Source organism: Ruditapes philippinarum, unplaced genomic scaffold, assembly GCF_026571515.1.
Source record: "Ruditapes philippinarum isolate M1 unplaced genomic scaffold, ASM2657151v2 ctg5657_1_1_1_1, whole genome shotgun sequence".
NCBI lineage: Eukaryota > Metazoa > Mollusca > Bivalvia > Venerida > Veneridae > Ruditapes > Ruditapes philippinarum.
The window spans coordinates 126,804-139,032 of NW_026864259.1; the positions used below are offsets into that span (position 1 = coordinate 126,804).

Consider the following 12,229-nt stretch of genomic DNA (forward strand, 5'->3'; position numbering starts at 1 on the left):
TTCATATGTGATGCTCCTGCAAGGTCATTTGTGAAGCAAATTAAGGGGCACAGTGGGTATCATGGCTGTGATAAGTGTACACAAAAGGGTTTATGGAAGGGTAAAATGACTTTTCCGGAATTTGACGCACCTCTGAGAACCGATGTTATGTTTGATGAAATGATTGATCCCTCTCATCACCTAGGTCCTTGTCCTTTGCAAGAATTGTCAGTCGGCTTAGTAACTCATTTCCCTTTAGATTACATGCATTTAGTTTGTCTAGGCGTCATGAAACGCTTACTTTTACTATGGCTTCGAGGGCCATTAGAAAGGTCATGTAGAATAGCTTCTACAACTGTGAAAAGAATTTCTGAAAAATTAGCAGACTTGCGATCTTATGTTCCATGTGAATTTTTAAGGAAAGCCAGATTTTTGCATGAAGTTGATAGATGGAAAGCTAGTGAATTTCGACAGTTTTTATTGTATACTGGCCCAGTAGTTTTGCGTGACTGTCTTTCTAGTCCACAGTATCAAAACTTTCTTTTGCTATTTGTTGGGATATACTGTCTTTCAAGTCCTGTATTTTGCAGTACGTACAACAACTATGCAAATGAAATTCTTAGGGTTTTTGTACAAGATTTTGCAAGGTTGTATGGGAATGACATGCTTGTTTACAATGTTCATGGTTTAACACATTTGGCAAATGATGTCAAGAAGTTTGGTCCTTTAGAAGATTTCTCTGCATTTGTTTTTGAGAGTTTTCTTGGAAAATTGAAGCGTCTTGTTAGGAAGCCAAGTTTTCCTTTACAACAAGTTGTACGAAGGTTGTCTGAGGTAAATACTCGGCCAAAACAAAATTTAAAACCATTTGTTTTAAAAAAATTGCATGCAAATGGGCCAGTTGTTAGACATTGCCTTTTGCCTCAGTCTAATTTACAGTATAAACAATTATTTCTTAAAGATGTATGTATATCCCTTGGAAAGGGTAACAACTGTATTTTAGTGGGGGGTAAAGTCGGGCTTGTAAGAAATATTGTAAGTTCATTGGATGAATTAGAAATGTTTGTTATATTTGAGGAGTTTAGTAGCACTCTAAATTTTTTTGATGTGCCTTTGACATCTTCTGATCTTAAAATATTTGTTGTATCAGAACTTTCAGGAGAACTTAAAGTGATAAGTATTTCAGATATTTTGTGTAAGTGTGTTTTGTTGCCTTACCATGGTAAGTTTGTTTCAATACCACTTTTGCATACACTGTAGTTTTTAAGTCAGTCAAAGATAAAATCGGCCATCTATTAAAATACGTTATTATTTTGATTTATATGACAGTATAAATTTAGATAGGAAATGAGTAAATAAAATGCAATTGTTAATAAATAAATATATTACGTACCCATTCCACTTTTCAACTTGAAAATGTTATTGCATAGGCAATCATGCATTTTAATTTCAACATTTGGGTAATAGCAGGTAACATACCATTAAGACTTGTCAAATGTTTAGTTAGCATTGCAATGTGTTATTCAAACTGATGATTTTATTTTGATTATATATTACATGTAAAATTTCAAATAAAATATTATGTTCATGTAGCTTCATTACTGTCCAGATTCATATGTTGTAAGTTTGTGTGATTTTTTAATAGAACTACCGTATTATAATAACTGTAAGAGCTTTTTTACTATATACTTAAAATGAGATATTGATGAAATAAAATGCATATTTTTATTTTCTGTATTTTCACTATTATCTATAAAAATGTATTTTTTGCTGCAGTGAAACATATTTTCCACATTTTCACTTGTGTCTTGCCAGACTACTTTCTTCTAAATTCAGCCAATACACATAATTTAAAGGGAAGTTTTTCAAATTGTAATGTCAAAAAAGGAGAAAAATGTATATGATAAATAGAAAATTCAATTTTATTTTTATATGAATACAGGATTTATTATGATCTAGTGGGAAGAAAAATATTATATTTCACTTGTGGCTTCTGCCACTCATTAGATATTTATTTTCATACCAATCCGTGAAAATAAATCTTGTATTTATAGGAAACACTTGAATATCCTCTTTGTATTACTGAATAACATATGACAATGACAAAACTCCGGTTTCGCCTAAACTGCTTTTGTTTAAAACAATAATTAACTTTTCTTGAAAATTTATTTTTGTTTTAATACAAAGCTGATTATCTTCAGAAGTAAAACATGTACATACTTGTCGAGTTCACCGAACAGAAGGAAATATCTGTCGTATCGAGTAATTGGGTGTCTGACAACAATTCAGTTTGGCCTCCATTCAAATCATCATCAAGAATGAGAAAGGCGATCGAGGCAAAAATGATACCAGGAGATGATTGGGAGGCTTATCCTGTTAGGGAACTTTATAGAAATGGTATGAATCCGCTTTTATAAAGTCTTTTTGAAGGTTACAATTGGAAGTGTTAAATTTAAGTAGCAATAAAGTTAGGTTTTGTTTTTGTTTTTCTTTTGCTTCTCACGACAGTCAAGAATTTGCACTTTATTTTACAATTTGAAAATAAGATAAATGTTATTAGATGATATTTAGAGAGAATTTTTTAATTTTTTTTTCACAGAATCTTACCAAAAGGTCAGAAGTAAGTTGCGAGAGGCTGAATTACGGTCTGATTTGGAGACTCCTTGTGATTCAGAGTCCGAAGAAGAAAGCTTTAGGACGTCAAAAAGAAGGAAGACCAAAAGGTAAGTATCCATAAAGTAACTTTTTGTAATAACCCAAGTTACCAACATTATTTACTCTGTTTGTCATATTTTAGCAATGAGACAAATGATTTTTAGTTTAACTTAGACAAATGATTTTTAGTTTAACTTACAATTAAACTTGAAAAAAAAAAACAACTTGGTGATATAGATGTTCAACACATTCTGCAATCACCTTGAGAGATTTGTTATTTGATCATATCGCATGAATGCTTTTCTTTCATGATTTTTTGTTGATTTTAAGGTATATTTTTTTCCACAGTTCGCGTTTGATGTCTTCCTCAGATGAGGACTCAGCATCTGAAAAGACAGTGAAGGAGGTAGTATTTGGGCGTAATCCGCCCAAACCGACGGGACCACCTAAAGCTCTAGACATCACACTTCCTGTTCCGCCCTCGTCAAATGCAAGAGATGCTTCTTACAATACATTACCGCAAGCAACCTTTGCTGCAAATTCTCTAATTTCAAGTCGGCCACTGTCTCCTTTTACATCACCAAGGACAACAACATCAACATCAACACCACCTGATGACCGCCAAAGTAGCTTTCGTGGGTTGAGAGATGTCAATCATGGTATATATTGTATTTATCACATAAACAGTGGCGCAGGAGTGTTATAAAGCCATTTTAACACTTTGACGTGATGTCATTTGCCCTATGTAGAAACATACTTATGATAGCGTTACACTATAAACACGTCATGGAAAAATTACTCATTTTAATAGTTTACTGTTCTTATTTGATATATGTGATAAAAAGAATATTATATTTATGTAGATTCAATACTAAATTTATTGAACTTGTTGAATAAAACAATATTATGCTCGCCAGAGGCTTGCATAATATGATTTTATTCAACTTGTTCAATGAATTTAGTATTAAACTACACTCATTCAATATCCTCTATTTAAGTTTAACAAAACTGAATGTGTTTTTTATATATTTTATGGCATATTATTTAAGCTTGTGACCTTGCTTACATTCCATTTAATTTTTGTATGGTATCAATGTTGAGTTGATCTTAGTCAGGCTGTTTTATTTTTAAATGCTAGGTATATGACAAGACTGTCTTGACAATGGCTTTAAAAAAAATTAAAGCATGTGTTATCACATACATGAGTTATTTATTTTTTATAATTTTATTTTATGCAAGAATTATTGATAAGATGTACTAAAGTAAAGGCAGTTTATGTGTGAGTATAATTTTTTTTCATCCATTTCTTTTCAAGTGAGAGATGCCAGACTTTTCATGCTATTGGAGCAGATCAAAAAAGAGCAGGCAGATCAGAGGGAAATGTTGGGGACAATTCTTCATCATTTACAGAAAATGCCTGTGTCTGAAAATTCCAGCACAGAAAGTAGTTCTCTTCCTGAAACCATCAACTTTCCCATAGAATCAATAGAAGAGTTGGACGAACTGGAGAAGGAGCTGGCTGTAGCCAGTGTCGAAGCTAGTGTGGTAATCAAATTTTAAGTTAATTGTGTATATCCACCATTTCTAGAGATATAAGAAATGATCTGTAATTCAATGAAGAAATATATAAATCATGACTTTACAGTAGCATAATTATTCTTATTCATTATTTAAAGTTTTGGTTATATAGCTGATAATACAGATTGATCCATTAACTTACTTTGTCACAAATTTTTGCAGAGTTACTTCTGCAAACTTTCTGCCTTATGTATATTTATGTCTTACTTTTTGTAGGTCTACAATTTTTCTCTTTACAGCGGGAAAAATACTGCAGACACAGTAAGGAGAATTTTAAAACGAACGATGAAGAGCCAACTGGCTGAAAAATTTAATTGGTATGGTAAAAAAGGAAAAAAGGAATTTGGAAAGCTGAAATTGGCAGCAGTAATATATAGTGAGTAAAAATTTTATTGTTAGCTCTTATTTAGAATTTCCTCATAGAGCAATAAAGTATTTAGTAACTCGAGCAGCTAGGATTCCAGTAGCTGAGAAAAAAAAGACATACATTGTATAAACATAAAATTGCCCTTGATCTATCCTGCTAACTTTTCAGCAATAAGCATTTTTAAGAGTATTAAAAACCAAAAAAAATAGAATAAGAAAATGTATTCTTAATACATTATATTTCAAGTGTAACAGACAGTGAAATGTGATGTTTACTTTATTTTATCTATATAAATGAGCAAGACATAATATATATGTGCAGTTACTAAAACCGACCAGGACTAGGGGTGTCAAGGTTTGAATAAAAAAAATGCTATCTATTTACACAGTGACCTTACAACCGTGAGGGTTGTTTGGTAATGTCAGGGGGATGAATCATACTGTTGCAATGTGTCACTTGGAAAGGTTACCCTCTAACATTGCATTAGGCTATGCTTTCAATTTAATTATACATGATATTTAAAACACATTTTAACTATTGCAGAGGCTGTGAAGAAAACTCTTAAAAACGTGACAGAGGCTGAAGTAGAGGGGATTGTTAGAGAGTGGCTTAGAACAGCCAGTGACAGAGAAGGAGGAAGGAAGAGAAGGCGGGAAGCAACTCAGCAAATTGTGACAGCAGAACCCGACGTATAAGAACTAAATATAAACAAGAGTGACAGGTGGTTTATATTCATATCAGGATGACTAGTATAGTATGGTTTTCAGAGTTGAGTACTATACCTAATTCCATTTGATGAGTTCACAGTTACAAAAACTATATATTTAACTAGGCAGAAGTGCATGTACAATAAAATTCTTTTGAAAACAAAATGAAATGAGGCTGCTATTTTTTATTTTATCATTTTTGTGTATATCCTAAGTGCCAATTACATTTATTGTTGCTTTTATCTTATTTTTGCATTGTGATGAAATATGTATCTCAGTATTAAGTTGTGTATTTTTTACATTTTTTAGCTTCAATGTACATGTTTTTACTTTGTTGTATACTATAAAATTGTATAAGTTACTTCCTGGTTGTGATAAATACATGAAAGAGCCGAATATTTCCGGGCAAGGCTTAAATTTATATCAAAAAGGCTATATTATCGGGTTATTATATATTGTTGAGTACTGAAATAGATTGTATGAGTATGATTGTATGTAAAACCTTCGTTTGACCGGTTGTAATCCAAGTCTAATACAAGTTTTGCAGCTGTATAAGACTCTTGATTAAATCCCTTTTGTAGCTCAAAAATGTATTCTGACATCTTTATTTCACACAATCATCTGGAACACAGATATGCATTTGATACTGATATTTTGGAATCAACAGAAAAACGAGACTTGACTGAGCTCATAATATGCATTTGATATGGGTTAATTTTGATTCTTGAAATGAAATACATAGGTTAAATTGAAAAGACTGCCATGTAAAGGCAAACTCCTCACATATTAAAGAATTTCAATTAACAAATTAAGGCATCATTATTTGAAATGGGAGAAAAATTTAAGATGTCAATATATTTTATGCCAAAGCATATTTAATTTTAATTTTTTAGGCAAACAGTATAAACTGCATGATAATATAAATCATCAAAGAAATTTATTTGCATTGTCATTTTTATTATTATTATTGCACAGCAAAGTGTAGTTGTATTTCCTTTTCTTTAAAATTTTGCATGTGATATTTATTTGTATATCAGTATTAAGTTTTAAGTTGTATATATATTTTTTACACTTTTATATTTCTTCCTGCATTGACCTATTTTTTATACCTATAGCCACATCCATTTTGTAACTAATGAATCTTCAAAACATTTTTCATTTTATTTTTCTAATTGATGTAATATTGTTGAAGGATAGTTTTCTCTAATACTCTTGACATTTGTTTTGGTTAATCAGTCGGGTGAAAACATTTTTGAAAATTTATTTGTTATTTCATAGTAACAATTTTTAATGGAATACATGTGAATAGGTTTACTATTCATTTTCTTGCATGTTCGCAGTTGTTTTTGTTATTCAGTTACCTGCATGCTATTGCTGTGAACATTTATCTTGTTATCATATATTGTAGCTTGTCATATTTTGTTTTTCAAGACTGTTCTCTTTGATTTTTAGCTTGACTAAGTAGTGCTATTCTAGTCACCCGAGTGTCGGGTTATGTTAAAGTTTTTGAAACTCTTCAAATATTTTCAAAGTCCATTGACATATGGCTTTAAAACTTTGCACATTTTTTCAATATCATGCCCCTCAAGCTGTAGACAGGAGGAGGTAACTCTATCAAGCATTTTGACTGAATTATGCTCCTTTACTGACTTAAGACTGTAACGGTAGGTTAAGTTTTTGTACCACCTCAGATATTTTCAGATTTCTTTGAAACAAATTGTAATTTATACACTTCTTTGTGAGCATAATATAGGACTATAACATGGTTTTAGGGAAAAAAATGGCCCTTCTGTGAACATGTTACACTATCAAGGCTCTTTTACTTTCAAGCACTCAGAATAGTCAAGCGTGCTGTCGACCTACCAACAGCTCTTGTTATTTTATATATTGTAACTAGTCATAATTTGTTTTTTTCAGACTCTTGAACTCTTTGATTTGTATTTTATATTATAGCTAGTCATATTTTTTTTTCGAGATTATATTGTAACTAGTCATAATAAGTTTTTCAAGACTCTTCTCTTTGATTTGTATATTATATTGTAGCTAGTCATATTTTTTTCAAGACTGTTCTCTTCGATATTAAAAAAATGAAATATACACTATTTTGATTGTCTATTGTTCATGAAACATCCAAACATGTATGTCCTCCTTGTACTGAATAGTAACTGTATGAAATGTGCCTCTCTGTGCCAAAAGTATGATTAAATTGTAGCACACAAGGTTAAAATCTGAATATCGGTTTTGCATCAAAAAGACATCGGGCCGATATCTGCAAACGATGTCGGCCCGATATCTAGCCGTGTTGCAATTCAAAGGCGGGCCAATGTCAAAACGACAAAGATGCCGATGTAGGGCCGACATAGACAACAATATCGGTTTGATATCGGGCCGATGTATATATGCTGACTGGGATATTGTAAGGAAAAATAATGCGTAAGCTCTTGAAATGCCCAGACTTAAAAAGCTGCGTGAGTCTATTACGCGGGTTATAGGGGTTCGAGTCCATGTTTGATTGTTATAAGAAGTCTCATCTGGTAAATATCAAGAATGATTAAAAGATCGTATGTTCGAGTGCTAGGAAGACATTTTGATATAATGTGAACGTATCAAAAATTTCTAATCAAATATCAATATAATTGTACAGTGCGCAACCGAAACTTTGCATTTAGTTTTGCTTATTTACTTCTTGTCTTCTTTATATACATGTATATAAATGGTTGTTTTATAAAACGTATCTAAAACTTCTTAAAACGCATTGATTCATTTGAAACTTATTAAGACATGAACACGTCAGTTTAATTAATCTTACAATATTAATGACAAAAAAAACGATAATACTTGTTTAAGTAAATATACGAGGAAAGTACATAAAAATATCATAAAAATGGGTTAATACCGAGAACGGGTAGAATAATAGTACTCGTCACTTATCATATTACATAAATGTTTGTTTGTTTGTTTGGTTTGGGTTTTACGTCACATCGACACAGTATAGGTACATGTAATATCGCGACGTTCCAGCTTTACTGGTAGAGGAAGACCGCAGGTGCTTTCCGTGCACCTGAGCAGAACCACCGACGATCCGTAAGCTAGCTGGATAGCTTCCTCACATGAAGGAATCCAAAGTCCCTGTTGGGATTCGAACCCACAACGGTGAGGGGCAAGTGGTTTGAAGTCAACGACCTTAACCACAAGGCCAAGGACGCCCCCTACATAAATGTGTTTATAAGATAAACAGAAATGTGTACTATTCTAAATTTCAAAGGTGGTTGCATACTAAATAGGTGTTGTTTTTGTTGTTAATAGTTTTATAGTTTTGAAGTGCTTATAGCTATTTAAAATTGAAATATGTTATGAATGTAACATTTCCAAGATTATCAGAATTCATGCTGTTCGCTTACCAACCCTATTACTAGTAGAGAAACTGATAGCGAACAGCATGGATATTGGAAAATTGTATGTCGTTGTAAAGTTATCAAACCATTCATATGATCCGTTAGTTTAAACATATTTATTTTTCGAATATATACTTATACGTATATACATTTACAATACAAATCAAACATTTTTGTATTCAGGAATGTGATTGGAACGGAAGACTTAGTCTTATAAAATTCTTTTCCTTTTGATTGTATTTACAAACTGGCAAATTATTAATTAAAAGCGAATTTTAGCTCGGATTTTTTCTTGACATTGTTTTTAAAGGCAGAAAGAAGTATTCGTGTGAAAGAGCAATGGCAGACAAGATGTAATGATACATTTACATACTTTTGTTCTTGAGTTCACGGAAATGGATGGTTTCTCAAAACTGTTTTTTATCTTGACATAATGTTTTTCAATGAAATAGGAAAAAAGTGTTTTAATTCTGTTCAGCAAAGACCTTGTCAACCGGTACAATAGACGAGTAAATTCTGTTCAATATTAACACAATAGTAAATTCAATGTTATGGAAGACGAAATAAGTAACCCACACAGAAAGACACTAAAATATCATTTTGTTTTTTATAACGGTTAATTCATTGGCAATGCAATGTTAACGCCAAACTGTACTTTTTTGCAAATGTCTGCAAATGTTTAGTATTGGAAAGAAACTAAGTTCATTAAAATTCCAGGGATACTACATGTTAACTTGTCGAATTATCGTGATGACATGTACAAACAGCATTTGAACTTGTCAAAGTTTCATGATGACTTGTGCAAACAGCATGTTAACATGTCAAATTACCATGATGACATGTGAAGACAACATGTGAACTTGTCAAATAATCGTGATGACTTGTGCAAATGACATGTTATCTTGTATCATGCTGACATGTCAAAACGTACTGTAAACTTGTCAAAGTATTGTGATAATTTGTGCAAATGCCAAGCTTACATGTCAAAATTCCATGATGACATGTGTAAACAGCATGTTAACTGTTCGAATTATCATTAGGGCATGTGCATACAGCATGTTATCTTGTCCAAGTATCATTATGACTTGTGCAAACGACATGTTAACTTGTCAAAATTTCATGATGACATGTGCAAACAGTATATTAACTTGTCAAATCATCGTGATAACATGTGCAAACAACATGCTAACATTTCCAGATATCATGGTGACTTGTGAAAGCGATATGTTAACTTGTCAAAATTTCATGATGGCATGTGCAAACAGCATATTTACTTGTCAAGGTATCGTGATGACTTGTGCAAATTTCATTCTAACTTGTCAATGTATCATGTATTTGTGCAAATGCCATGTTAACTTTTCAAAACAAATGTAAACTTGTTAAGGTATTATGAGCATGCCATCACGAGAGTTCGAGAAGTTAACATGCTGTTTGCTCATGTCATCATGAAATTTTGACAAGTTAACATGTCGTTTGCACAAGTCATCATGATATTTTGACAAGTTAACATGTCGTTGGCATAAGTCATCATGATGCTTTGACAAGTTAACATTTTGTTTGCACATGTCATAATGATTATTTGACAAGTTAACATGCTGTTTGAACAAGTCAGTATTGTCTTTAGACAAGATATGATGTAAATTGCACATGTTAATATGCTTAAATGCCAAAATAATATCATCATTTCACAAGATTTCAAAAACATTGATAGCATTAGACAGTCACGGCGTTTCATAACTAATATTCATTTTGGAATCCCTTTATGAACGGTTTGTGTCCTCTGTTCGTAGTCAAGTTTATTTCTAATAATCTAAATATAGACATTAATACGGATACCGTGATTTATTCAAAGAAGATGTGATATATCATATAGTAAGCATAGACGAAATATGTCAGACATCAGGTCAGCTTAATGTGGAGATATATTCTCTTAATACTGAGTTATGTCTTATTTGTTATCATGGTGAATAAAGATACACTATTGAATCTCTTATTAGACGCCGCGTCTAGTAGATAGAAATGGGGACAATTTGAGACTTGATTTTGTATTTATTTTAGTTTAAAACAAAATCACACTTTTTCAAATTTTCAAATAAAAATACCTTTTCTGATGTACAACATGTCACAGAGCTTTAAGGGATAAGCTGAAGTGATATTGCCATGTTTGAATATTATATTTTGTTGCCATTATCTAATTTTATCTACCTTATAAATAACGTTCCAATGAGCCAATCCATAGTCGATCGTTCTAAAACTTAGCCATTGAGAGAGGTTACTATTGTGGCAGTGTCACTCACTTCATTTGCCCCGCCTCTGTTGAAGTTGAAGTTCATAGACTCAGATCCCCTTTCAAAATTCCATTTGATTTAGTTCCCCATTGTTTTCTGGTTAAGGGCACACGCATTCTTTTATTTCTTTTTGGGGGGATTATACTTCGCTTTTCATGGAATGGCACTACTGTGTCACATTGAAGGTTCCATGATAACCGCCGTATGAACACATCTGCGGATGTTTCTAAATTCAAAATTCGACCATTGTTGTGTTTAAATGTTGAATTCAGCTTAAATCGGTGCTAAGGGGCGTGGACAGTAAACTTATACTTTCCAGTACCGTCCACGAACAGGCCCAATCAAACCGAGCCTGCAACATTTTACAATTTTGCCGTGTTTAGCTTTCTTTAGGGATTCTGTTTTTCTCTATTCCGACTTAAATTGTTGGCAAATTTGATATGATGCTATGTATGCTAGCATTTAGTCGGATCGTAAGGGAACCATGACAACTTTGATCAATATCACTTGTCGAATCATTAAATTACAAGTTGCAAAACCTGAACCACGCCTACAATCAGAGAGGCGGTTCTCCCAAACTCTCCGTTTTATTATGTCTCTAAACAAATATTCAACTCTCTTATATATCCTAACTAGCCAAATAATAAAATATATACAAAACACATTTAACTTTTTAACATTTTAACAAATAACTGATAAAAATATATAGCACAGATATTGATAACATGTTTTTATACTTATTTTCTTTGATTTCATTTAATTAGAGACATCTCGAGCAGTATCATAATGTAAAATCAGTGTTTATAGTAAATAGATTCATTAATCGATTTGAAACATCAACGACTTTTTCATATTAATTAGAAAGCAGGGAGGGGTATTTAAAAGCAATCATGTTGATTGATGTATACGTTTTTTTATCAAATGTCAAAATGCACTTATTCATCCAAACGAGAAGTTAAGTAATTTTTACTCGGGGCGTTAACAATTTAACAATTATCCGGCTGTTTCTAAAAGTAAAATGATGAGCATAATTGTTGGAAAATGATATAACATGTTTTCATCACGTCCATCACGTACATGTACACAAGTTTACGAAAAGAAGCGAGGTGTTAGCATAACTTTATGTCAATCTATATCGAAACATTTTTCATTATTTCAGGTAATGAACATTAGGATTTTATATAGCTAGAGATTATGCATATTGTTGTGCATTTTCGCTTATAAAGAGCCTTTGAAAGATAATGAGCTACATTAACCCTA

At 32.1% G+C, this 12,229-nt stretch overlaps 1 protein-coding gene across 1 annotated transcript; it reads left to right on the forward strand.

Annotated features, from left to right (window-relative positions):
- Positions 1 to 2,077: 2,077 nt before the first annotated feature.
- Positions 2,078 to 6,159, forward strand: LOC132725006 (uncharacterized). Its single transcript, XM_060710000.1, has 6 exons — positions 2,078 to 2,376; positions 2,579 to 2,702; positions 2,983 to 3,293; positions 3,950 to 4,179; positions 4,429 to 4,588; positions 5,123 to 6,159. Exons 1-6 carry the CDS (start codon positions 2,190 to 2,192, stop codon positions 5,272 to 5,274), a joined length of 1,164 nt encoding a protein of 387 aa, XP_060565983.1. The 5' UTR covers positions 2,078 to 2,189; the 3' UTR covers positions 5,275 to 6,159.
- The last annotated feature ends 6,070 nt before the right edge of the window (positions 6,160 to 12,229 follow it).

Bases quoted from the DNA above. Each gene is read 5' to 3' on its own strand.
- LOC132725006 (XM_060710000.1), top strand. From the start codon at position 2,190: ATGTACATACTTGTCGAGTTCACCGAACAGAAGGAAATATCTGTCGTA. The intron at 2,703-2,982 runs GTAAGTATCCAT...TTTTTTCCACAG, and splicing joins AAAAGAAGGAAGACCAAAAG to TTCGCGTTTGATGTCTTCCT. The intron at 3,294-3,949 runs GTATATATTGTA...TTTCTTTTCAAG, and splicing joins GTTGAGAGATGTCAATCATG to TGAGAGATGCCAGACTTTTC.